The 26,445-nt window shown below is 37.3% G+C and overlaps 1 protein-coding gene across 1 annotated transcript; it reads left to right on the forward strand.

The window, feature by feature from the left end:
* Positions 1–1,305: 1,305 nt before the first annotated feature.
* Positions 1,306–25,516, forward strand: prkcha (protein kinase C, eta, a; the record flags this gene model as incomplete). The annotated part of the gene is made up of 14 exons (XM_079262351.1): positions 1,306–1,656; positions 6,382–6,445; positions 10,320–10,473; positions 10,567–10,601; positions 10,682–10,764; positions 11,364–11,493; positions 11,597–11,730; positions 11,816–11,953; positions 13,739–13,912; positions 16,118–16,272; positions 20,061–20,199; positions 21,974–22,162; positions 25,111–25,257; positions 25,367–25,516. 14 exons carry the CDS (start codon positions 1,306–1,308, stop codon positions 25,514–25,516), a joined length of 2,043 nt encoding a protein of 680 aa, XP_079118477.1.
* Between the last annotated feature and the right edge of the window lie 929 nt (positions 25,517–26,445).

Genomic DNA, 26,445 nt, shown 5'->3' on the forward strand with positions numbered 1-26,445 from the left:
ATATCCATTTATCTATTGATGCATTGCTGCTCTCCACAAGATCATTTCAGTGATGCTAGAAGATCCGGAGTGGAATCTAACTATCTCCATTGTTTTTTTTTTCCAGAAAACATAAAGTAAATGCAGAAAATATAGAAAAATATAGCACACCGCTTCAAGTATTCATAACAGCATTCGATACCAATTAGGTGCGCAAAACAAAAAACAACCACAGAAAAAACAAAAACGACAACTGGATACTAAAGAAAAATTGCGTTGTTGTCGTGCACTTCACCATATTGCCCAGCAGAGGGCAGCTTTTCCAAAATAACACCAGACAGGTGAATTGGCGCGATAGCGGGTCCGCTCCTTTATGAGAAGACCCAGGCAGAATTAAAGAGGAGAGGCGGAGTTTGTCACTTAAATGGAGGTGTAATCGTTTGCCATGGAAAGAGGCTTTGTCAGTTGGTCTTTCAGGACAAAACTGATCATAAAAATAACACAAATCCATATGTCTTTCAGGTTGTAGTCTGTAAATTGCAAGTGTCTATTGGATCTCTAAAAAAAATAAGGACAAATTGGATTTCCATTTGCAAATAAGCATAAATTCAGCACATACTGTTGTAGGAATTGTATTGATGCTAAGTTATCTGAGCTTGCATAAAGGCCAAACATCAATATTATTTATCAGGTTGCAACATCTTCTAAGTTTATCTGCAAACCGACTTATTCGTCTGTCCACCTGGCTCCCTGACGGACAACCTGGGTAATAAAAGGTACGGACCCTATTTCCAGTCAGTCGAGTGACGTATCAAGATCAATGTAGTCCTCTGTTCCAAAACAGAACTACAAATTCAAGCACGTGACACACATAACCCGTCAGTGACAGGTTGGGAGGTTTCGTCTTTTGTGTGTTCAGTGTGTGTGTTTGCGCCGTAATGCAAGTAATGCGGAACTAGAGCCGCACAGTCGGCATGTTGCTGTAGCTTCCTATTTACAGAAAGTTTTTGAAACGGGTTCACACCAAGACTGCCCGCAGGACTCTGCGCACTGACAGTTTCTGCTGGGAGCAGGTCAGCAGGTACATGACAGGATGACTTTAGCAATGCGCCGCGGTTGACTCCACAATGTAAACTAGAATCTTTTAATTTAAAAAAAAAAAAAAAAATATCTATAGGTTTAATATATTTGTATAACTGTGTTGTTTGGTGTTATTATGAAGTGGGCGTGATTTTTGTACCTTGCTTTTTCGTCTTTTCCACTCCATGTTTATATTTTTTATTTCTTTCTTTCTTTCTTTCTTTTATTTCTAAGTAAGCTGTGAAAATGAAGTTTAACGGCTATCTAAAGCTTCGCATCGGCGAGGCGCTGGACCTGAAACCAACAACCTTCTCTACGCGCCACTCTGTGATCTTCAACAAGGCTCCCCCAGCCCTGGACCCCTACATTGTGGTAAAGGTGGACGACTACAAAATTGGACAGACTCACACCAAACAGAAAACCAACATGCCCACTTACAACGAGGAGTTTTGCCTCAACGTGAACGAAGGAAAACAGATAGAACTGGCAGTTTTCCACGATACTCCAATCGGATATGATGACTTTGTGGCCAACTGCACCATCCTGTTCGATGACCTCATCAAAACATCCAACACAGGGGAGACCTTTGAGGGATGGGTGAGTATAAAAGTGAAAACTGGTGTTGAATGTTGGAAGTTTTGTGTGCCATACAAGGCCGTTTTATTATTTTAGGGTGTGCAGGGGGCACGCATATGAATATGGGTCTCAGCTCTTCTAGCGCCCACCCTCTGCAACTACATGACAATACTAACACACTGAGGCTTTATGATTAATTTAGAAACTTTTTCAATGTTTTACTCTGTGTAAGCAGAATTTACAGCTTCAGGTGGGACCTACAAGGAGGGAAACGAGGGTCTTGTGTTTGGCTGATGCTTTACTGTAATGGTAATCCAGTCTGGAAAGTAATCACTGATAGATTCATGGATGATTTAGCAAATTACAGTAATCCTTCCCCTAGTTTTTCAGTTAAATTTGATTAATAACTTCTTTTAACTTAGTACCATCATTAATTTTAGATTTTTAGAGCCATGACTGTAATGTCTTTGATTGCATATCCAACATGTGGTCTCGCTGGTCATTGAGCTTCACTTTTCCATTTGACCTAAACCACAGCGATTGAGTAATGTTTTGTCCAATTTCCAGTTATATTTTGCAACAAATAGCAAATAATAAGATCTTGCAAAATGAATACAAACAAGATATATTTTAGATAGAAGAAAAAAGAAAAGATATATTAATAAAATTTGAGCCGAGACTCAAAAATGTTTCTCGACTCAAATCGTTCACAACTATTGTGATATCACTTATTATATTGCACTATATCTTGCTTGAGCTCACTGAAATGACAGGAAAACTAGCAGTCTCAGGTAGCCACCCATATTTGAGTTATAAGAGGTTTGTCATTTTAGTGACACATTACTCATAAAGTTTTTCAATTGGCTACTGTTTAAAAAAAATAAGCCAAACAAAAAAGCTAATACATGAATTAAAAATAGATTAAAATCCATAAATTTCAGTTTTTACAAAGTAGAAAAACCTTAGTTTAATTTTTTTTTTTTTTTTTTTGGTCAAGTTGAAAAAAGTTTAATTGAAAAGTGTTCAACAGACCAATAAGCTTCAGCAGATCTGTATCGACACTGTTGGTTGAATATTATACATAAAGCTTCTCCAGATAAACGAGTACTTTCATGCAACTGTCTTTGTCCAGATGAATGGCAACTCCTTTAGTAATGTAAAACAAACAGATCATATCATTGAGACCATTCAAATATGTATTCATTTGAAAGTGCAGGAAATTTTAGTATCATCCTAAAAATAAAAAATAAAAAAACTGAAATTAATTTTAGAAACTTCAAGTAGTAGTCAAATACTTATATAATTTCCAAGCATACTATAGGAAGCATACTATAAGATACAGAAAGTAAAACTATCTATCTTTTGAATAATACAGTTAAAAAAATCAAATACAGCAGAAAATAAGGTAATTATTGCATTTGACTGAGTAACCATGTCTGTTTTTTATCCTGAAATATTCAGCCATCTTTTCTGCACTGAGCCGAGCTCTCTGAGAAAGGAGAAAAGATCTTAACAGCATCTCTGTGTCTGATGTTGCCACACTGACCAGGAACGCTTCATGTCTTTTACTTATTGGCTTAGAGGTCTTTGACTGCAATCAGGAGACAATATGGTGTGAAACCACACGTGTCACTGCTGTGACAAGTTAATTCTACTTAAGGACGGGAAAGTGCGTTAAACACACAGACAGTCTGAGCTTTCTCATTGGTTAGTTTTATTTAGATAAATTTCAAGTTTCTTGCAGAAGTTCCTCAGAGTGTTAAATTTAACCATATTTTCTTGTCTGAGGTTGAAAAGATTTTATTATTAGTGCCTTGAAGCACATGTTAAAGTAAAGGAAAACGGACCTTATTAAAACTTAAAATAGTGCTGTTATTTCCACTCTACTCTAGACATACATGAAAACTTCACCTTCAAACTGGAGTTCCCCTCTTCTGACTTACTTTCGTCCCTCCAGGACTTCACGCCACAGCAGGGGTTGTTTAATGTAATGTAAACCTGTCTGGGCCTGGTGCTGGAACAGGTTTTTTCTCAATGTACCACCACAGTCTCATCACATGCAGGGTTGTTTCACGTTTAAAGACACGCTGTCCTCCAACTGATAATCTCCTTATGTCTGTAAAGCACATCTGATTGGAAAAAGGCCCTCGTTGGGTACTCTTCAGTGTACAAGGAGGATTTTGCAGGAACTGGGGCGTAAAACTAATTAAGCTTGACCAGCATTATGCTTCTGAAACAAATTAAATGAGTGATATTGAATTGTCATTTTCAGAAAAAAAAAAACCCAGCTTTTATAATTTAATTTTACCACAAAGCGTACACCTTGAACCAGTGCACTTCATAGATTATCGTGAACTGCATTTTAAAAATGGAAAAATAACTACATCTCCTTTATCCAGAAATTAGAAAGACATTGTCTTGGTGACAACTGATCCCCAGAGCAGTATCTCTCATCATGACACTTATGATTACTTTGCAGACATTTTCACCAAGGGTTGTGGGGAAGTGGTGTAAAAGTGGAAGTCAGGCCAGTGTTGACTCTCTCACTTCAAGATAGACTCAAAGTTGTTATCTGCTCGATCTGAGTTCTGAAAGACTTTGTGTGTGCAAAAGAAGTTCAGGGCTGATTCCTTTTATACATGAGGAGCAAGCCTCCACACGCCCACACTGCTGTTTATCACATTTTTTCCCACCAGCTGATTGGTGCTCTAATGGTCTCTGCTCACAGACTCTTTCTGTTGTTTCTCCCCCAGCTTTCTGTCTTAACTTTCATCCACTTCATTCAACTCTTTCTGTGTGCACAGTTCAGGACCAATTCACTGCTGGATGTCTTCACTGCTGTTTTTAGGGCTGTAAAGTCATGTTTTGCAGAATTATTACAGAAGTGTTACTGCAACCTAAAGCATTTAGCACATGACATTTAGACACAAGAGGCCGACCTTTGCCTATTGCTTGCTGTTGACTACACCTCTCCTCTGTGTGTGATCTTGCTAAACATTTATTAGCAGCTTTTTAGTGTGAAGACTTTTCTCAGCTTTGAAGTACCTGTGTTATGCATTGATGCAGTGAAGTTTTTATTTATTTGTTCGATTGTTTGAAGACTTTTTTAGACAAGAAACTTAAAGTTGCTTGAATACATTTTCTACATCTATTGAACGATGTGCTTCTACGTAACTGACCAAACCAACAAGCCATGTTCAGTAAAAATGAGTAAATAACTACTTCCTCCTCTGTCATACAGCATTAAATGTTCTGCTTTTTAAATATAGAGTGAAGTGCCAGATGGGGCATACATCTACTTTAGTTCAGCTTTGCTTCATCTGTCTTAGAAGTGCTTACATGCAAATTAAAGTGGTTGGTCACTGTAATGCTTTAGTTCCCTGCCTAAAGCAATTAGAAATAAAAGCGACATATACAAGTGATTAACAGCCCTCATTACAAGAACTAATCCGAGGGCAACCAATCCCTCAGAACGGGGAAGATTTATAAAAAATAAAAAACTGCCAATTAACCCTTTCATGCATGGTGGCCCTGTAGTGGACACTTACTTTTTTCTTGCATATTCATGAATGAGGAGGGTATTTTTTATTAATAAACCACTTCAGTGGATGTTAGTGAGTTTTCCAATACGTTTCCACACACTGGAGAATAAATAAATATATAATATAATTAAACATTATGTAATAACGCAAGTTTGCGTTTGTGATGTATAGGAAAAGAAAATTATACTATATTTAATAGAAGATTTACATGATATAATTAGGATTATATATTATTTTATAAATATTCTATAGAATACATTAAAATAAATCATAAACCATGATAAATATTAAATATCACTAATTAACAAAAAAGTATAGTTGCATATGTCAGTAGAGGTAAAATACTGTATTTAAAAAAAAAAAAAAAAAAAAAAATATATATATATATATATAGCATTGTTTTTTAATTAATTCATGCATGAAATGGTTAATCTGACTCCCTCTGAGAAATTTCAGATGTTTGAATTCAGACTTTTAACTTAGCTTTTACAGGATGGTGTGAGACAGAAACAATCAAAGATAACACAGAGTCTTACAGCCAACTGTCTACGCTGCAGACCGAGATGCAGAAAATGAGCAGGTAACTGAAAACAAAAGCAAAGATGATTAAAATGAAGTGAAAAGGTCACCTTCTTCAAACTGTTTCAAATTTAGCTTCAACTGGGCACACTTGGTTTCATCTTGTTTTGATGCTTTTATACTCCTCCCCATAACTCATTCTTTTGCTGCATCAGTTTTTTCCAGGAAGGGTGTGTGTAGCATAAATAGATCTTGGTTTGAGCATATAGTGACTTAAGTTTCCATTCAGTGGTTGCAGCAGGAACTATCTTCCCTGACTGTCTCTGACCACCTCCAGAGACCTTCTTCAGTGTGTATGTGTATATATATTTCTTTCTTTCTTTTTGTTCTTCTAAATGGCAGTCACGTCTACGTATGAGATCATTGCCACCTGCCCAACCAGCCAGACCTGCTCTGCTGTTTCACAGTGAACACAGATTCCTTTAACATTGTATACACACAGCGGAATGGAAAACATACAGTGAATCAGCTGCATCTTAAAGAAACTGAGACTGAAACCCTGGAACAAAAAACATAATATTTCACATGCATTACTGTGTTTTTTTGTTTTTTTTTACTAGTATGCATTTTCTCCTCCTGTTTAAGTATTAAGACATTATTGTGTGCTGTGTTTATATGTCTGCAGATGGACTTGGAGCCAGAGGGCAAGGTCTTTGTCCATATTACACTCACTGGATCCTTCATTGATGGTATGGCCTCTACACTCCATTGCTATTCACCCCTGCCTTCCTCCTTCCACCCAGACATCAATATTGCACTTGTTTTCCTGACATTCCAGTGAGTCTCTGCCAGTCCTGTCTCCTGTATTGTTATGTAGAAAACACACCTGCCATTCCGAATAGCTATGTCTTGTTAGAGCAGCATATTTCAAAGCTTTATATGCACGCTTATATTAAAATAGCTGCTTATATGTGACTGTTTATTGGTTGGACTCCATTTAGCAAATATGTCATTATGAGGTCACTGTTAACCGTCTTCCGATGACAGCTCTGAAGATCTCAACCAAATGCATATGATAATCAAATTAACACGACAAAGCTATTTAAAGATGCTAAACAGAACTGAGTTTGTTAGTTTAAGATATAAGCTTTTTGTTCTGATCCGTACACCTTTTCTTTTGTTATTTCAGACCACACTTCCTAGACACAGGTGTTTACTTTACTTTTTTGTATGAGGTTTTATTTTCTTTCCAATTAAAAACAAGAATTTTCTGGGGTATTTGTTTTCAAACCAAATGCTGCAGTGTCACAAAACTACTCAGACTGTTGTAGGCGATCGTAAAGGGAGAAGAAAATGTTTTCACTTCATGGGTGTGGTGGTCATGAGGGATCTGAGCAGTATTATGGCCCTGAGTGGTCTGACAGCCACTGGCACCACCTTTTTCCTTCACCCTCCACATCTTTTCAGTGTCTTGCCTTCAACCTTTTTCTGGCTTCTTGTGTTTCTTCTTCTGGATGTTCCTGTCGCTCTGTGTGCCTGCCTGTTATCTCAGAAGCATTTTTGCAATGTCTGAAAAGCCTGCACCTCGGGTCCTAAAGGGTGTGCTAGACACCAGCCTCTATTACTCTTGTTGTCTTGTGCATCCATGTTCAGTGCCTCTTGGCTGTCTTTCAGACCAGCCTTCTGTAACTACTGTATTATGTGTTTTCTAGAGAGGTCTTGTCAGTGGATCTTTCTTTTCTCCGTGTTTCTTTTATCCTCTAACTTTCTTCTGCTTGAGGTGCACCCCTTATTACTTTCTCCTTGTATTGTTAATCATATTGATAAGCACCTGTTGTTGTAGTGTACATTGGCTTATTGGCAAGACAAATTTTGTATAGGACAATTCAACCACAGTGTGATAGGTCTCTGTGATGGTCACAGTAAGGATTGTGTGTAGTGCTGGATTGACATCTTGCAGATCTTTAGAAGATTCCTGTCTTTTAGCCTGAGCAGAAGGCCTCATTGTCTTTTGCCTTTGAATTGAGGCTTTCTAACAGGGCTTGGTAGCCATTTTCAGACGATAAGAATGACGATCCAACCCCCCCTGGCCCGTTGTCCTGGCTCCCCTTATTGTACCTTATTGTTGTTATTCATAAGTCTGTAGCAAAAGAAGACTCTATGTCCAAACGTAATACTGAACCAAGAAGTTGCTTCTTTGTTCTTAGTGTAAATGTTGGATTTGACAGTATTCATATTTATCTGTTAAATTCTAATTTCTGTGAAAAGTTTTTGATTAAAGCAGTGAGTGACAGGTGAATCTTTACTTTCTATAAAAGAAACTTTAATGTGAGGAGAAGTAAGGAGTGAAATAGGTGTGACTTTCCATGTAACACAGGGCATAACCTCTGCAACTACCTTTACGGAGTGAGGAGTCAAGTTCAACACTGCAGAATCGTAGTGCTTGCGACATTGACAGGTTTTTATTTTTAGCTAGACAGATAATGACATCAATTATGATGTACAGTGCACATTATAGATACGAAGTATACCACCTCCTCTTGTGTGTGTGTGTGCATGTATATGTGTGTATATATATATATATATATATATATATATATATGTGTGTGTGTATATATACACATATACATACATACATACATATATGTGTGTGTGTATATATACACATATACATACATACATACATATATGTGTGTGTATATATACACATATACATACATACATACATATATGTGTGTGTGTATATATACACATATACATACATACATACATACATACATACAATATGTGTGTGTGTTTGTTTTACGGTATATAATACCTAAATAATAATGGTAAAGATCCATGTGTGGAAAAAATGTCCAGTGATTGTCAATAAATATAAAAATAGATAAACTGGAAGCCCTCACCTCCACCAGCAGAGACCTCACCAGGCCACTGTTAAAAAAAAAAAAATAAAAAAATAAAAATCTTATTTTTTGTCAGTGTATGTGGCTATTACATTTTAGTTTAGAGTTCTAATGACAAAAGTTTCCCTATTTCTCCAGAGTAAAACTGTTTTGTTTTTTTCAAAGAAATCCTTCATCCATGTGATGATCTGTTTCCCAATTAATCACTTGTTTCTTATTTCATATCTAAGATTTCCTGAAAATGTAATCAAAATCTGTCCATAACCTTTTAAGTTATGCTACTAAGAGATGTACAGACAGACCAACCAACACCGCTAAATACTTGACATCCTTCCGGTGGAGGTAATAAACTGACTTCACGTGGACCACAAGAAGGCAAATAAGAAATATGCAACTGTTGGATACTTTTAATGTTGAAATGGAAGTTAACTGGATGTAAATGATGAGGATGTAAATTATATCAGCTTCCTTTTATGACTGTTCACCTTAAACAATACTCTCCCGCAAAAGTATAACTGATCAAAAACTTTATTGGTCTTGCAACACATTTTGCTTCTGTAGGTGGGAAAAGAGTTTTGAATATAGAAGAGGTCTCACTGTGTAGCCTGAATTCAACACCCCCTTTCATACCACCACCACAGATATGTGTCGTCTGCAGGGGCGATGTGTGGGCTCAGCACAGAGATTTCCGTAACACATGTGTGGTTTTCATTTCACAAGTATTTTTGCTATACTTACACTGTTAAAACCTGACACAACTGCACTTTGCATATATGCATAAGGGTTAAACAAATACTATCTGAAACGATATCAGATATATCCTTAAATCTTTAAACTTGTTTTGTTTTTTTTAAACAGATGTATTTTATTTCACATGGTTTCCTCTGGCAGTTGTTAATTTTGTATGACAAGCAGTGGAAAAATAATTAGCCTATTTTAAAGGAAGAAAAGACTGCAGCATATGAAAAGACCCTACTGTCTCTGGGATCTCTCGTGTTAAACTGATATGGAAAAATAATTGGATTACATATAAATCAACAAATGTGAAGTCATAAGATCCAAGTTTTTAGATGTGAGAATTCCTTTTCAAAGGAACCTGTGTAGCTGGGATCGGTTGCCAAGACAAACAGGAATTTTTGGGCCATCATATTGAAAAAAATACAAACATTTCTTATGTATTTTGGATTAGTAATAAAAGGGTTATTTGGTCTATGCCAAATGGTCTATTATTTGAAATATGGCAGTTTCATTATAAAGTTGTATTTATTCATTCAATAAGTAAAAATGCCAAAGATTTACTATTTGATAATGTTGCACTTTGTTTCATATCAGTGTTTCATATCTTTTCAAACTAAATGTCTTTACTTTTTTGGTTCAACAGAACAAGAGGTTTAGAGACGTTATCTTTAGTTTTCTGATGTCCTAACTATTAATTGGTGGATGAAAGAACAGACAGATTGGGGACTGGTTTGCTCTTGGAGGTTGCCTCAACTGGCTTTTCAACAAACCGCAATATTTAGTACTTCTGTGTTGACTCTATAATCCAGGTTGCTACATGTCTGTTAGCTTATCAAAACAATAAAGGATTGAAAACAATAGTTTTACTGTATTTACAAGCCCTAGCTGGAAATAAATGTGTTCAGCTGAAATTAAATAACAGCAGCGATTCTTCTGTGTTGTCTGATCCATTTTTTTTAAACTTTCATTTTATTGCCAGATGATGCAGTAGTCAAAGAGAAGACCTACAAGCAGTTTACAAGGACGCGGCAGGGGGCTTTAAGACGGAGGATCCACCAGGTCAATGGACATAAGTTCATGTCAACCTTCCTCCGTCAGCCCACATTCTGTTTTCACTGCAAGGAGTTCATCTGGTGAGAAAGCTGCACAAAAAGAAACCGCTACTGCCTACATTTATCCATGTGGAGTAGATCTAACAGATCTAACCATTTCTGTCTCTGTTGTAGGGGTGTTTTTGGAAAGCAGGGTTACCAGTGTCAAGGTCAGCAGACTTTTTCCTGTTTGTCGCTGTCTATCAACTACACATGGTTTCAGTTTCTGACTTCTTTTTTTCACCTCCAGTGTGCACTTGTGTAGTTCATAAACGATGCCACCAGCTTGTTGTTACTGTGTGTCCTCGCATGAAGAAGTCAGCAAAAGAGCAGGTATTTACAGCTAAAGCAGGGGTTCATTTCCTGTAAAGACCATCAGATCAGTAACAAAATAATATTTGTTTTTATTTCGGACACCTTTGTTATCACAGTTATTTGATCACATTTTCCAGCAGCCTTTGCAGAATTTCAGCATATGTAAAGATTACTGTCCCCTCCTACATGTAAACTTATCTACGTCTGATTAACACCTGCAGCCATCAGCAGGCTTTGCAGCTTCCTGTTTCTGTCTGTTGAGCACTGATCTGGAACACTGTACTAGTGTACTTTTCCACATGTCCTTCTTATGCAGTTTTTTCTTTATTTCTTTTTCTTTTATGACAGAAGAACATGATCATTTGGCTCTTTTTTTTTTTCTTTTTTTTTACTGTATTTTGCAGAATAGCGCAAGTTTCTCTTCCCTAAGGAAAAAAAATAGCAAATGTACTATGTTAACAAAAATGTGACTGTGATTACAAATAGGAACAGAAGTTACTGAGTGCACTCATTGTGGTAGTTTACTGAGTCAAAATGATGCCATATGCCATCAAACACAAGTTAAAACAACCACTGGTTTATTAATGGTATCTGTTTTCTGCGTTGTCTGTCTGCAGCCTACAAACCAAGGCTTTAGCATCAATGTCCCTCATAAGTTTAACATTCATAACTACAAGTCACCCACCTTCTGTGACCACTGTGGCTCTCTGCTGTGGGGAATTGTGAGGCAGGGGCTGCACTGTAAAAGTAAGGGCTGCATCAAAATTTGTGTTTGTGTTGTCAGATAGTAATCCGATTGCTCTTTTATTGAAATGTTTTGCTGTGGTTTTTTTTTGGTTTGTTTTTTCAGTGTGCAAAATGAATGTTCACATCCGCTGCAAAGGCAATGTTGCTCCCAACTGTGGGGTCAACAATGTGGAACTGGCCAATAAGCTGGCAGAGATGGGTCTGCAGGCTGGAGGACTCTCCAAACGTAACACGATGGTACCAAAGTTTAGCATTTTCTGAATGTGTTGCGATATTTTTAGCATAAATGTCAACTTTTAAGTTAATATTTTGGTGCTTTTAGGTGAAAGGTTCAGAACAGAGCAGGGCTTCCTCTGAGAGAAGGGAGAGTGTAAGCACTGACGTTCACCAAGAGGCTCCTCAGCTGGGAATTTCTGACTTCACATTCCTTCAAGTACTTGGTAAAGGCAGCTTTGGCAAGGTGAGCATGAGAAGGAAGGAATAAAGGAAATGTGTGTAGAAAGAATGCAGAAGTTCCTGGGCAGCACAACCTTACCGGTACTTTGAAAAGATTTGATTGTCATGCTGAAATGGTGTTTTGGGAAACAAGACTGTTGTAAAAATAAGTAATATAACATTTACCTGAATCTAAAAAAAAGACACATGCAAAAAGCAAGCCTTTCCAGTTATCCAGTAACAAGTAGTGATGATGTTGTTGTCCATATGAACTGTATTCATGTGTTGCAACATGTGTACTGGAAACAGGATGTCAACTTTTTGGCTGAGCATAATGCAAAATACACACTGCAGTAAAAAAAAAACAAAAAAAACAAAAAAACAACTTTTATTACATAATAGCAAGTGTAAATGGACTTCAGTAGATTTATTGTAATGAGAGCTTCACTTTATAGGTATAATTTTGGAAGATGAACCTGCTGGGTTTGGGCATTTGATCTTATTTAACCACTAGGCTATCCAAGTTGATACCAATTCATGGGCAGAAGCACAGAAAATACTACCACTGAGTAGGTGATGCGTTCTATTAATTCTGCAATGGTGCAAGTGGAGAAATTGTACACAAATAGTTTTCAGCACCAATTATTAAGCTGAAGACAAGAGTAGAAGTATTTAAAGCTCAAGTTTGTGTGCAAATGTGTTTTCATAGTTAAATTATAATAAAAGGCAAAAAGAAATTCACTCATTTTATTTTATTTTTTGACCTGTTGAGATATTTAGCGTTTTGTAATGCAATATTTTGATTGAATGAGCCGTCCTCTGATGGCAAATACGTGAAATGCAGACACTTGAGGGGATATGTGCAGTCGTAAAGTACAAAGGTTTTAAGAGGAAGCATGGCACAATGCCCTTAGGGGTCCTCCTACTCACTCAGCAGACCATTGGGGCATACAACAAGCACGTGGGTAGAGGTGGGTAATGCAATGTCTCCATTTCCCATGAAGAAGGCCACAAGATGTCCAAGAAAATATCTTGTTATGAAATGCTGAATAACTCAAAAAGTATAAAAGTTAAAAATACCATAGGATCTAACACACGTCTCTAGAGTAAGTTGAGCATTTTGATACCTGAAGGGTTGCAGCAGCACAAACAGTTAAGAAGTTATTAAGTGCCGAAGGTTTGCAACAGGATGACAAAAATAGTGTGAATGCATTTCTCACTAAAACAGATTTTGACTAGAAAATTTAACAGATGAACAACTATCTCTCTGTTTAATTTTTAATCAGTCATATTTCGGTTATTGGTTTGGAGATGGTTATTTCCCAAAAATTAATCTATTAATCAAGAAATTAGAATGCTTCCGGCACCAGCAGTGTCATCCATGTTTTTAGTGATTAGGTCCTTTCAGGCCAGCCCTTTCTAAAAAGTATTATAGAGCCTCAAAAGTCCATAATACATCTGACATTTTTTTCCTGGACTGATGAAACTAGGAATATAAAACCATAATCTCAAAGTTGAAGCCTAATTTAAGAAGCATTGTGATCCATGGCTTCCTGTGGGGACTTTCTTAACATTTGTAATCATCAAGAAAATAAATTTCCATGTGTTATTAAGATGTTTAAGAGTGACTTAAGCTGACAGTTGGTGCATGTTAAATGATGCAGCAGGATGTTTAACTGACCTTTTTCATAAAGTGTGTTAAGTTAAAAAAAAACAAAAAAAAAACAATGTGTGTGTTAAAAGCTGAAGAAAATCCCACTTTACCAGATAATGCTCAAAACTAAAGAAACTGTCATTGTCATGTCTGCAGGTGATGTTGGCAAGACTAAATGGCAAAGATCATGTTTTTGCCGTCAAAGTGTTGAAGAAGGACATAATTTTGCAAGATGATGATGTCGAGTGTACCATGACAGAAAAGCGGGTACTGTCGCTGGCTCGCTGTCATCCGTATCTCACGCAGCTTTATTGCTGCTTCCAAACACCGGTAGGTGGAGCATTGGCTTTCATGTTTGGTTTAGTTCCCAGTGTGTGCGTGGAGCAATCTTTGTATTTTATTGCACTTCTGTTTATATAAACTGTCTCGGAGCTCCACTCCCCCTAAAAAAAAAAAAAAAATTCATCTGCATATCAGTTTAGTCTCTCTATCATGTTGCACTTCCATACTTGACAGCAGGTGGCAGCAGATCCCCAATTTTTAATCTGAGCATACTCACCAGACAGGAAGAGCTCTTCCTGTAGTCCACACTAGAAACTCTTAATCTGCTATAGTTGTTTGGATCGTTCCTGACCTACTTTAAATAATGGATTGAGTCAGTGGTATAGCTCATCATATTGATTCAAGCCAGCATGCAGCCACTGAAATGTGCTTGCACCACACTTTGTTTTTAGTGTTTTACTCTCATCACCTGTTTACTTAGCAAATCGCTACAAATCACCTCATGAAATTTACCTTTGAAAGGATATAACAGGCCACAAGAAAAGAGTAAATTCAACTGTTTAAGGGGTTGCTATGTACCTTTCTCAAATATCATCCTAAGAAGGACCAAGTCAGTATGTACTGGTTATTTATGACCGAAGAAGCAGCTCAAACACTTGTAAGCAATGCCTCTTCTCATGACTTGTTGCAACAGCTGGTTATTGTTGGTAACGCCGTGGGGTAGCAAAGTTTAGAGAGCGTTATTATTATGAAATTACGAATTTGTCATTTGCCTTTAAACCGCTGGTCTTAAGCCAAAGGAACCCACTGCTGCTGCATGTGATTGTCTATTAATGGGACTGCAGAAATTCAGACTTGTCATGTTACAGGTTACTAGGTCTACAAGATTCATTCATTCATTCATTTTCTATACCGCTTAGTCCAGTTGGGGGTCGCGGGGAAGCTGGAGCCTAACCCAGCAACCATAAACGAGAGGCAGAGTACACCCACGACATGCTGTCAGTCCATCGCAGGCCCGACAAGATATTTAAAAAATACCCTGCATGGTCACTCAGACCTGACACCAATATTTTCAGTCATATAAATGGAAGTTTAGTGGTTCAAAAAGAGAACTAAAAGAAAATAGTAGGATGTAACTGCATTTGTAGTGGGTGAGTGGGCAGTACTTTCTTTGACCAAGTCATGCTTCAGAAGGATTATTGCCAGCGCAGCAGTTTGTCACCAGGAAATTGGATGTTTTCTTGCATGAACTATTGATGGTTCTTTGAACTTCTGGAGCTTTTGGGGAAGTTGTAAAACACATTCAGGTAACTAAACATGAAAAAATAATACAGATTTCCTCTTGTGGAAAGAAACTTGTACCAAGAATTCTCAGTTATATTTTTTCTAGGTAAAACAATTTTTAAAAAGTTTGGGCTTGATCCTTTGGTCTCATAGGTCAACGATTAGCAATACCGAATTCTATTGACACTTAAGTCAATCCACCCTAGTCTCGCTTTGAGACTGAGTCATGATGCATTTCCCATTGACATCTGTACATATCATAAATACCTTACAGTATTTATACTGTTGTTTGTTTCTTTCTATCACAGTTTCTTGTGTTTCTTTTTAATATCTTCTATTCTTTTTAGTTTGACTTCATTCTCCTTTTAACATTTCTTATGCACCTTCTTGTAATACTTTAAATGCTTTATGTAAAGAACTTTTTGTTTTCTTGTACCTAAAATGTACTATACAAATAAACCTGCCTTGCTTTGCCTACAAAGGCCCACCAAGACACCCTTTATATTGTGTAGTCTATAGAGATACAGAAAGATTCCTTGTAAAGGATCCTCGTACATGTGTAAATGCTGGGTGTAAAATAGATTGGCAGCTGTATCTGAATATTCTGATCACTTCGGCAAGCAGATCGCTCAGTCATGAAATTGTCTTCTTGCAGTGTTTTTTTTTTTTTTTTCTTTCTTTCCTTAAGCTTCCCATTTTGTAGATCGCTATTGGTCGAAGCCTGCATTGATATGAGAAAGATTAATGGGTTTGGTCACTATTTTTTTCCTCCTTATTTCAAACTGTGGTGGGTTGCATGGAAATCCATTAAATAGACATGTGAAATTTATGAGAAGCAGCTATGTATCATCCCTGAAGCAATCTCGCATTGTCCATGGTCACTGCTTCTTTAATAACGTGGGAGCCCTGGCAAGGCTGCTGTGGTCTGTGTGCACCTGTGTAAATGTCACCTTCTAATTTGTATGGCAGGATCGTCTCTTCTTCGTGATGGAGTTTGTTAATGGAGGTGATCTCATGTTCCACATTCAGAAGTCCAGGAAGTTTGAAGAAGCCAGGGCACGTTTCTACACAGCAGAGATCACTTCTGCTCTCATGTTCCTGCACAACAAAGGCATCATTTACAGGTTTGAACCAAATATAGTGTCACCAGTGTTGCTTGTTAAAGAATACACACAATCCATACACAAGAAACCTCCCATGGCCTTCAGGAATAACATATAATATAGATTTTATTTAGCAATGTCATATCTACCCTAGCTTGTGTGGTTATGTATTTTGAAAGATCTTAATCTTATATTGACAGGCCTTATATTTATTCTGATACCTTTACAGCAAATTAAGTTTTTTTTCTAAAGAAAAAACACATTAGAGAAGTTTAGCACTGAAAGTAACACCAGTGTTCATCTTTGCATTAGCTTTGAGACATTCAATATAAAATATAAAAATTGTATGTCTCAATGCTTTTTAGAAAATTCAGGTTGGGTAATATTGATGCCTGAGTCATACCAGGGATAACAAGTCAGGATGTCACAGCAGCCTCGTCTTTACAGACAAAGTTTGTGAACCTTTTGCAAAATAACAGGATTTCTGCATTGATATCTCATGAATCTCGTCTGATCCAGACAACTTCTCTATTTGAACTACACTCAGAACAACTTTAATCCAATTGTGCAAGGAGCATTACAATGTTGCATTAAGCTGGAAAAGGCCAGAGAAGTATTCCTGAACAGCTTCAGATAATTTTTTTTTACAGAGGGTAGTTTTTTTTTTTCTTTGCAAAAATGTGCATGGGATGACTGATATCTCATTCAAGCAGCAAGACATGCAAAAAGGACCATCATTGTGTGAAGCACATTTTCTTTGTTTAATCAAGATATCTCAGAAAAACATTTATCAACAGTTCCAAAATGCCTCTTCTGGATTGCATAAATGTCGTACCAAACTGCAAATGAAGGGGATTTTTGCCTAAAGTTAAGTGAGTTACTGTTCAGATTATTGAATGTGTTGAGTAGTAACTCTAAAAACACCACTCCTGTGGATTTTTAGGTTAACTGATTTATTTTTATCTATAACTATGACTTGGATGCATAATAGACACCATTGTATTGGCAGTCAACCCAGAGGCTCTTGTTATCTCAATGTCCTCTAACTACTGCTTTTTTTTTCAACTTTATTGAGACAGAACAACACGTTTGTGACATTGCATGCTAAATTATTGATTTGAAAACAACTGGTTAATCAAAACAATTATCATTAATAATAGATGTGTCAATAACATTGTTTTCCATGTGTCTGCTTCTAATGACTTTGCTCCTATCCCAGTGTCAGATAACTCGGTTTGTAGTTCAGGACCTTTTTTGTAGTGATTGCTTTCAGGGAGTTTGGTGGCAGAGCAGTGGGCTCCTTGCCAGCACTTGATGACAGGAAAAGGGGGGCATCATATGATCTAACAGCAAATTCTGAGATATATATAGCTGTCCATGTGTCATGTGTCTGCCTGTAGTACATAGCATGACTTTTAGCTTAACAGGCCACTTGAACCTTGTTGGCTTTAGCCATGGCAGTTTAAAGATCCCAAATAGCTGCTTGAACATCAAGTCTGTTCAAACAAATAACCTGCTGCTTTGTTTTGAAGCTGTAACCCTAAGTCACCAAGTCACATGCATGTGTTCTTTTGACTTTGCCAACCTCACCGTGTCTGTATTTCCTGTTCCTATAAAGAAGTGTGCAAATTAAGTGGATTTTACCTTTGGCTTATGATGTTTGAAGACTTTATTTAACAGTTTGAAGTGCTGCGTTACCAAAGTATGGTATTTCAGTAAGGAGTGCCTATTAAGTTCTAAATAATTGGGTTCAGCAGATGCACAGCAACACCCCCAGATACATGTTAGGAAATGGTGTAATTTCTGGTGCCATGCAAGGAGGAATGAACACATTTTGAGCAGTGAAATGCTATCATGTTACAATTTGAGCTCAAGTGTCAAGTTATTACATGTAATGGGTAAATTTTGATGGCTATCTTAGTGATGTAACTTAAGGCTTTTAGATTTAGTGAACTGTGATTGTTTTTTAGATTTATTTGTACCATATATGCACAGTGAAGAACATAAGAAAAAAAGCAAACAATTAATTTTGTGCATCATGACATATATGAGAACTTCCTCTTCATTTCTTTGGAAATTTTCTGATTAGTACAACTTGATTACTCAGCTGTTCAGAGCTCTTCTGTCTGTGCGTGATCTGTTTGCTTTTACTATGGATACCAAAATGTGTAATTGACCTAGTTTGCATGAAAGGTTCAAAGTGTAGCCTTTCTTTCCAGTATGTTGAAGGATGAAAGGTTACGGGTTTGTTTGGTTCTGTGAGTCTTTTGCATAGTAACGTCTGCTCCTGTGCTGCTTGGTAATATAACACCTGCATTTAGGGTGTGTTTCCAATTTGGCTTGTTACTGCCACAGAAACGGTGAGTTGTGGAAAGTCATGCACCAACAAAAGATCATATTCTATTGAGTCTAAAACTTAACAACTTTAACCTTTTTTTAAATTTTTCATGCAGTTTTCTGGATTTGTTTTTCCTTACAGTTTAACTAAGAATTATTCTAAAATCCCACTCTGTGTACTCTCCGGTTGGATGGGCATAATGCGTCACCAGTGGAGCGTTTTCTTTTTCGGCCAGTTCATTAAACAGAGTAACACGCACCATGCATGTCTGCATCGGTGTTACACAATCAGCTTAAAATAAAGAAAAGCTAATTAGATTAGTTCAACAAAATGAGTGCTTCATCAAACAGAATACCTCTAGGTATTCTGTTTTCCTGTCATCCTGTTTTATAACATTGACTCACCATAAATGTTTTTATTTATTCATTTTTTGCTGGTACAGGCATGAAATATAAATATATGAAATATATATAAAATATTATGCAGTAATGCATTTCCTAAACTTTGTATGGGATACTTGACATCAGAATGTGTCTCCTGTCTCCCACGAGGCTTCTTTGTATAATGACCTTTCTAAGAAGTTGGATCACCTGAACACAGATTACAGTTTAATGCTGGAGCCCACACTCAGCAGGTTTAATCTCTCTGTCAGATGAAGAAGCACTAGCTGACAGAAACATAGAGTAGGAGGTTTTTCCAGTGTTTGTTTAAGGAGGCATCACCATGCAGACTAGCCAGTAAGGCTACTTATTGGCTCAAACTGATGTGTCTGTAAAGTAGTTGATGAAGTAGTTGATAGTTGTGAAGTGGTGCTATCCAAATAAAGCTGAACTGAATAAAGTAAACAAGAGATATACTAGTATTCTGTATTATTGTTGTTGCTTTCTATGGTAACAAAGCAGTGTGACTAAAGTAAGTCACAAAGGAAAAAGCAATTCTGCCATCATACAGTTGTGAAAAATAATAGATCACCTTTCTTTTCCAAACAAATATACCTTTTGTTGTACAAGGCATAAAAAATGAACATGAAACTCAGGTAAACAAGGGTGATCTAATATTTTTTCCATGACTATTAGTTTTACAAACACAACTGACAGTTTATTTATTTTATTTACATCTACTGGATTGAGGTTCTTATCGGTACTTGAAATAGCTCAATAATATTTCCAGCTCACTTGACAAAAGGTCCATAAACAAATTGTTTGCTGCCAGTTCATTATAATTTTATAGCCCAAATATGTACTCTAAATTGGAATATTGACAAAAGAAAAATGTTTATATGAATGTTAAAGATTGTCTGTCTGTCTCTGTATTAGCTATGGAGAACACCGTCAGCAACTTTCTCTGTTAGTGTGTCACAGTCCACAGATTAAGTTATGTTATGTTATGGTCTTAATTTTCCTTATATCTTTGTATCAGCTGAATAAACATGTGTCAGATCTAGTATTTCATCTTTTGTTTTCCTTTTCAGAGACCTAAAACTGGACAATGTCCTCCTCGACAAAGATGGTCACTGTAAACTGGCAGATTTTGGCATGTGCAAAGAAGGCATATTTGAAGGTGTGGCGACTGGGACTTTCTGTGGGACACCAGATTACATTGCTCCTGAGGTAAGTTTACCTCCTTATACTAAATAACAAAACTGATTCGGTTTCATATTTTCCTCATCAGTGTGCACTCAGTTGTCCACAATGGTGAAGCTGTGTAGTTTTAAGTAGTCACATCCCTCACCTTGTAACTGGGTAAACCATTATTGGAACAAGTAAAGATTTGGCAATGAGCCATGTTAACATTTAAGCCTCACTAGACTGAATGGATCGCATCAGGCCACGTCCATTATTAGGCCTCTCTGAAGAATGACCACAGAATTCAGTCTCGGAAACCACTCGTGTTTTCTTGGTGCTTTGCTTCTCATTGTTGCCTTTTAGTCCCAACCTGACATTTTGCACTCTTAATAAATGTTTTCAACTGGGATTGGTCTGAGTTTTTAGCATCTATTATACCCTCTGACCTGACTGCTCTCCTAGTCCCAGTAATGGAAACCCCCCCCCCCCCCCCCCCCCCCATGTTTGATTGTTGGGGTGATAATAATAAAGTAATACTCAGTGCCTTGTTCTTTCCAGGAAATTTTGCTTCCTGTCATTTATGAGATATTTAGGTAACTTTCAAACAATTTACAATGGATAATGCATTAACCATAAAAGGCTGCTTGGTGAAAAGCTTCACCAGTAGTTGCCTGGCTATAAGATTCCTCTATGTCTGTGAATTCTGGGTCTAATTTCTTAGGAACCATTGACTTATTGGTTGTCTCTAATAGATTCCATCTGTCCCCAGTGACTCAGTATTGCTGAGTGGGCAGATCGGAGAATCTGTGATTCGAAACTTCTTCCACTAATAAACAGTGGATGATTTTGGCGTTTTAAAATTTCCAGATCTTTCTCCTGAATCTCTTCTTAATTTTGGCTTTGGGATAGGCTTGTTTAGCAGGTCATTGGACAATACTCTCACGTTCTTTACTCAGTTATGGCATCACTGTACAACATTACCTGTCAGCTCTTATGTTAACCTGACAGTAGATGTTGTATTTGCTTTAACGCTCTGCCCAGTGACTTTAGTTAGACCAGGTGAAGTCCGGTCAAGTTTTAGAAAAATCCCAAGTTTGTTCATTGTCCCAAGGTTCATTGTTCATTGAGGGATGCTCCAAAGATGACCAGCATCATTAAGGGCTGAAATATTTCCTTTTAATAAATCTCCAAAACACATCAAGGAGAGCTATATATGGACATGGCAAAAACATATGTAATATGATTGTACAATTAAAAGAAAAGAAAGTGGTGTTGCTTGTATTTTTAGTAATTCAGTTTTAAGTATGAAGAGTTTGCACACATACAATAGAAAAGACCAGCTAGATTTAGCTTCAGATAGCTTGCTGTCCAGGATTTCTGTGTTAAAATATATGCAGTTATCATTTTTTTCCATCATACCACCTTAGTAAAAACAAACGTTTTTGTTTCTTGTTGGCATTTAAAATTCCATTCAGACTAGCTGGAAGGATAAGCACATGTGAGTTCAGCTTGGTGTATCTAGCCATTTACATGAATGAACAACATGAACATGCATATCCACAGGCTTGCTTGCTTTTCATAATGAAGGAATAAGATGGTCTGTGTCCTCAAGTTTGCAAGGCTTGGAGAAAAATCTCCCAGAGTGCCCAGATTTATGAAAGGTTACTTCCCTGTCCTTAACAGGTACTCCTCAGTGTAGCCTCGCTGACTACACTAATCCAACACATTGCTGACTAAATCTCATGTAGTACATTTAAGTTTGGTAAACTCTCTAATGCTCTTTAAATACAGTGACTTCATTTACACACTCTTTCCACAGATCCTGCAGGAGATGCTGTATGGCCCGTCTGTTGATTGGTGGGCGCTCGGGGTGCTTCTGTACGAGATGCTGTCAGGACACGCCCCCTTTGAGGCAGAAAATGAAGATGACCTCTTTGAATCAATCCTTAATGAAGAGATTGTTTATGCATCTTGGCTCAGCACAGAGGCTGTCGACATTCTCAAAGCTGTAAGTCTGCCAACATTAGTTTTCCATGTAATTTGTTGTTCATAAAAAGTGAAAAATTAGTGATGAATGAAGCAGGATAAAGGCTGGAGCATTTACACCGCTCCAGTCAGCTTTGTCTGACTTTTATCATGGCATACAATTGCAGGAAATGGATCTGATTCTTTTCTGAAACAGAGGTAATAATAAAGGAAATCCATTTGTCAGATGACTTGTGACCTGCCATGCTGATTAGAAATGATAAAATATAACAAGGTTAGCTAACTGTTTTGCTGGGTAATGTATCTGGAGGTGTGGCACAGTGTCTGTAGTATGAAAGTTTATAGCAGTTTCTCTGCACTTCTCGGATCAGAGATTATTTGTTGTCCTTCAGACTAACTTAAATTCTGTCTGCAGACTGACTAAAACTCTGCCAGCCAGCTGTTTGGCCCATGTGTGCTACATAACTATATTAAGGCATGGTTCACTTGCCAGCTACAGCACATGAGCTATAAATATGAGGGCTCCTCCCTCCATTCCTCCTGTCCTTGCACACTGTTCACATAGTTCCTTGTTGTTATTCCAGGATACTCGAGAAAACGCCAAACCAGTCTCCCATGCTAATTTATCCTCAGTGTCACACGCTACTGTACGTGTTTGTGTGAATGGATTTGAAGGCAGTGGCTCTATTTATAGTGAAGGCTGATCCGTTGATAGGTTCTCCTTGTTCTTGAATGCAAGTTCAGGGAGCTCAGTTGTCAGGTAGTTTAAGAGATTGAAATGATTTCTTAAGCAAAATCAACTATGCTGAGTTTGTAGAAAGAAAGAAATTGGTTATATTAATCATAACTATAGGATGCATTCATTGTTTTGGTATAGGTTTTTGATCAGTTGTTTAGAAATGACAATTAATTAAAACTGTTAAAACGAAGGAAAACAAATAGTTATTTTAACATTTTTAATCTAAACTGTAAGGGAGTCATTTATTGGGTCAAATTTTACCAAAACCTGGCTCATAATTATGCATAACAGCACATCAGCATGTTTCAGAAGATGAAACCAACTGAGTTTTATCTGTGTTTGAAGTGTTGGCACTGTCTAATCACACTGGTTTAAATCTTTTCTGATCGCTTTTTCATGTAATGCTGACATGGCAGGTCTAGTTCTGAGCAAGCCACAGCTTACATGTAGCCATGGAAAGATGGCATCAGCTGGAGTGTGAAGCATTTTGTGGTTGTAGCTTGCGCCGATTAACTCCTACTAGTCTGACTGTCTTGAAGTTAATTCCTTATGGTCTGCTCTTCTGTTTCATGTCTTTCTCTATTTTTCTTTTTTTTTTCCCACAAACTACAACTTGCACAGTAAGAACTGTGCTCACATCTGCAACTCCCTGCATTGTTCTTCATTAGCAATAAAAAGTGTTTTCTGATTGCTATCCAAAAAGATGTTTCAAATTTTTGCAGAACTACAAATAAGTCATCCTGTGGCTTATCCATAAGGATCAGACACCATTTTTGAACCAGATCCATCGCTCATAAAAAACTATCAGAAACACAGACTTTTTCATCTTGTAATATAATTTTCATACAGTTAGTTTCTTGGATTCTGCCATATTCTGTTTGTAGCATTTTCTGTCCTTGTTTTCTCTTTTTTTCTATTTAAATGTGTTTTTAATGTACATTGCAATGTTTCTTCTGCAGTCAATAGTTTGCCCACCACTGGTGCCGACAAGGTCTATAATGCGCTTTGATGAGCGGCGGTACTGCCTGATGTGGTTTCGAGGATTAGTTATCCGTTATTCAATCAGTGCTGTCCAGAGTTGGCTTAAGATTTTCTGATCATGTGGACTCTGTTACATACACCTTCTCAGCAAATCCCAGAGATTTTTTTTCTTTTTTACTGGATTTATTACAAACTAAGTGAGGAATTTTCTGAGTAGTTTTCCTGACAGACATGAGCAACAGATGTGCTTCTCTAAGAATCAGATAACTAGAGATGGAAATTATGAATGCACGTTTGTTCTCAACGATTTCCATCAATAAATTGCCCTGTAGATCCAATTTCTGTACAACCAAATTTATAACAATACTTGAAAGATGAATTATCTCTCTTTCATCGTATATTGCAAGCAGTCCTTAACCAACAAAACAAAAAGTAAAGAATTATTTTAAGTAATCAATTGATTTAAAGAAAAGTCAATACAATTTTGAGGAAATTAATCTGTTTCCTCTAAAGTTTCTCTCAGATATTAAGTATATAAAAACATTCATATTCCTCCAAAGCCCTGACAAACACACACATCATGATTAAGTCACCCAAGTATATAGTAACACGGTTTGAAGCTCTTACAGTCAGATGTGAGTGTCTTTCAGTTAACTGTAACTGTGGACATATAAGCTCCTCAGTTTGTTTTGGCGTTATGTGAATGTCAGTGAGAGCCTTGAGGTGCACAGTGACTTTCCAGCCAAGAGAGTTTCCTAAAAACACACTGTTTTTATCCTGTTTGGTTCTCACAGGCAAGGCCAAACAAACCTTGTAATTTTTGGTTTGGTTCAGACACTTCCTCATGCTTTTACCCCCCACCAGTCTTTGTAAGTAGAAAAATAGGTGGGGTTCGACTGGTGATTCACTATTGTTTTATTGTATACAAAGCCGGGAAGTTGAGACACCTCTGTCATATTGCACTGCACCAAGCTGAACTTTGGCCAACTCAAGCAACATGGGAGGTGCCAGACACAATCTCGTGAATGTGTGTAAGAGGTCGGAGGTGGAGATTGGATGGATTCCCAGTTTTTTTCCAGCTTGGCATTCCTCCAGAAATTTCTGGTTCAATCTAGTTGAATACTTACATCACATTTCTGCATGCAGAGTTGAAATCTGCTGACTATAACCAGTATATTCTTTTTGTGCTTTACATTCACACTCTCATTTGTTTTCTTGGGTGAGTTCATCTGTATTTTCGGTGTTCACAGCTCCTGACCAAAAATCCAGTGCGGCGTCTTGGCTGTGTGGCATCAGAGGGTGGTGAGAACGCTGTGACCAGCCACATCTTCTTTGCCAGTATCGACTGGGAGAAGCTAAACCGTAGAGAAGTAGAGCCACCATTCAAACCAAGGATTGTAAGTCACACAAATTATTTTATTAAAGACACAGCGTAGATGTGCATAAATGTTTTTTTTCTTTTTAATCTTTCAGGTTGATTAAGATTTCTTTATTGTCCTTTTCCAGAAAACACCAGAAGATGTAAATAACTTTGACCCAGATTTCACTCAGGAAGATCCCATCCTCACCCCCATTGATGACTCTGTGATTCCTTCCATCAACCAGGAGGAGTTTAGAAACTTTTCCTTCACTTCGCCTGACCTGCTTGAGATTTAAGAACCTCAGCCTTCCTCTGCTGGTGTCATACTTCCCAGTTTATTTTAAGAGGTCCCCTGCCATTTGTACAGAACAACATTGCCACATTCCCCTGAAATGGGAGTTTGGAAAAAGCCAGGAAGTCTAACACAGCTAGTCAAGAAACTGATGCTGTACCTGAACCCCAAAGAATTCCAGAAAAATGGTGTTTGACCAATTTTTGAAAGTGAATTTGGTGTTGTCATGTGGCTTTTTAATTAATGCATTCATAAAAGTGTCTTAACGGTGTTTTTGATATGCTGTTGTGATTATTTTCCTTCCTTTTACTTAAAATGAAAAAGCACTTAAAAAAAATCACAAAAAATCATTTGTTTGTGTTCCAGTTTTTTCTCCACTCCACTGAAATCAAGAGCCAGTTTTAAATGAGCAAGAAAGAGATGCCCAGAAAAGTCAGTGCCGGTTAAATCCTGGAAACACTGAGTGAGCAGATGAAATAGTTTCTCAATGATGTGACCCTGCTTGGAAGACGACACAGACGCAATCCCACTGGTTAAGGGAGAATAAAATAAAATGTGAATTTTTTCCTAAACAGCAAGTTGAATTCAGTACTGATTAAAAGGTTGACACGGTCACAAAACTTTGCATCTGTCTCAGTGAATGAGTAATTTAATGAGCTGGAAGTTTAAATATGATGCAAGATTTCATCTGAGGAGAAAGCAACGTGGTGATCCATGCTGTGTGTGAAATATGCAAAGATTTGTTATTTCACCACACAATGCCAGTATGGTGTTTTGGCTGCACAGAATGAGTCAGGGTCCGGTTGTGTCATGTAGTTTGTCAAGAGTAACAGTAATTACTGTCTTCTCTTTCCTTACACTTACTTTCCTTCCCTCAGCAAACAGTCTTAGGATGCTGGAAGTCACAAGGATTTTAATTCCAAAATGCAAATC

Source organism: Telmatherina bonti, assembly GCF_933228915.1.
Source record: "Telmatherina bonti genome assembly, chromosome: 22".
Classification (NCBI taxonomy): Eukaryota; Metazoa; Chordata; class Actinopteri; order Atheriniformes; family Telmatherinidae; genus Telmatherina; species Telmatherina bonti.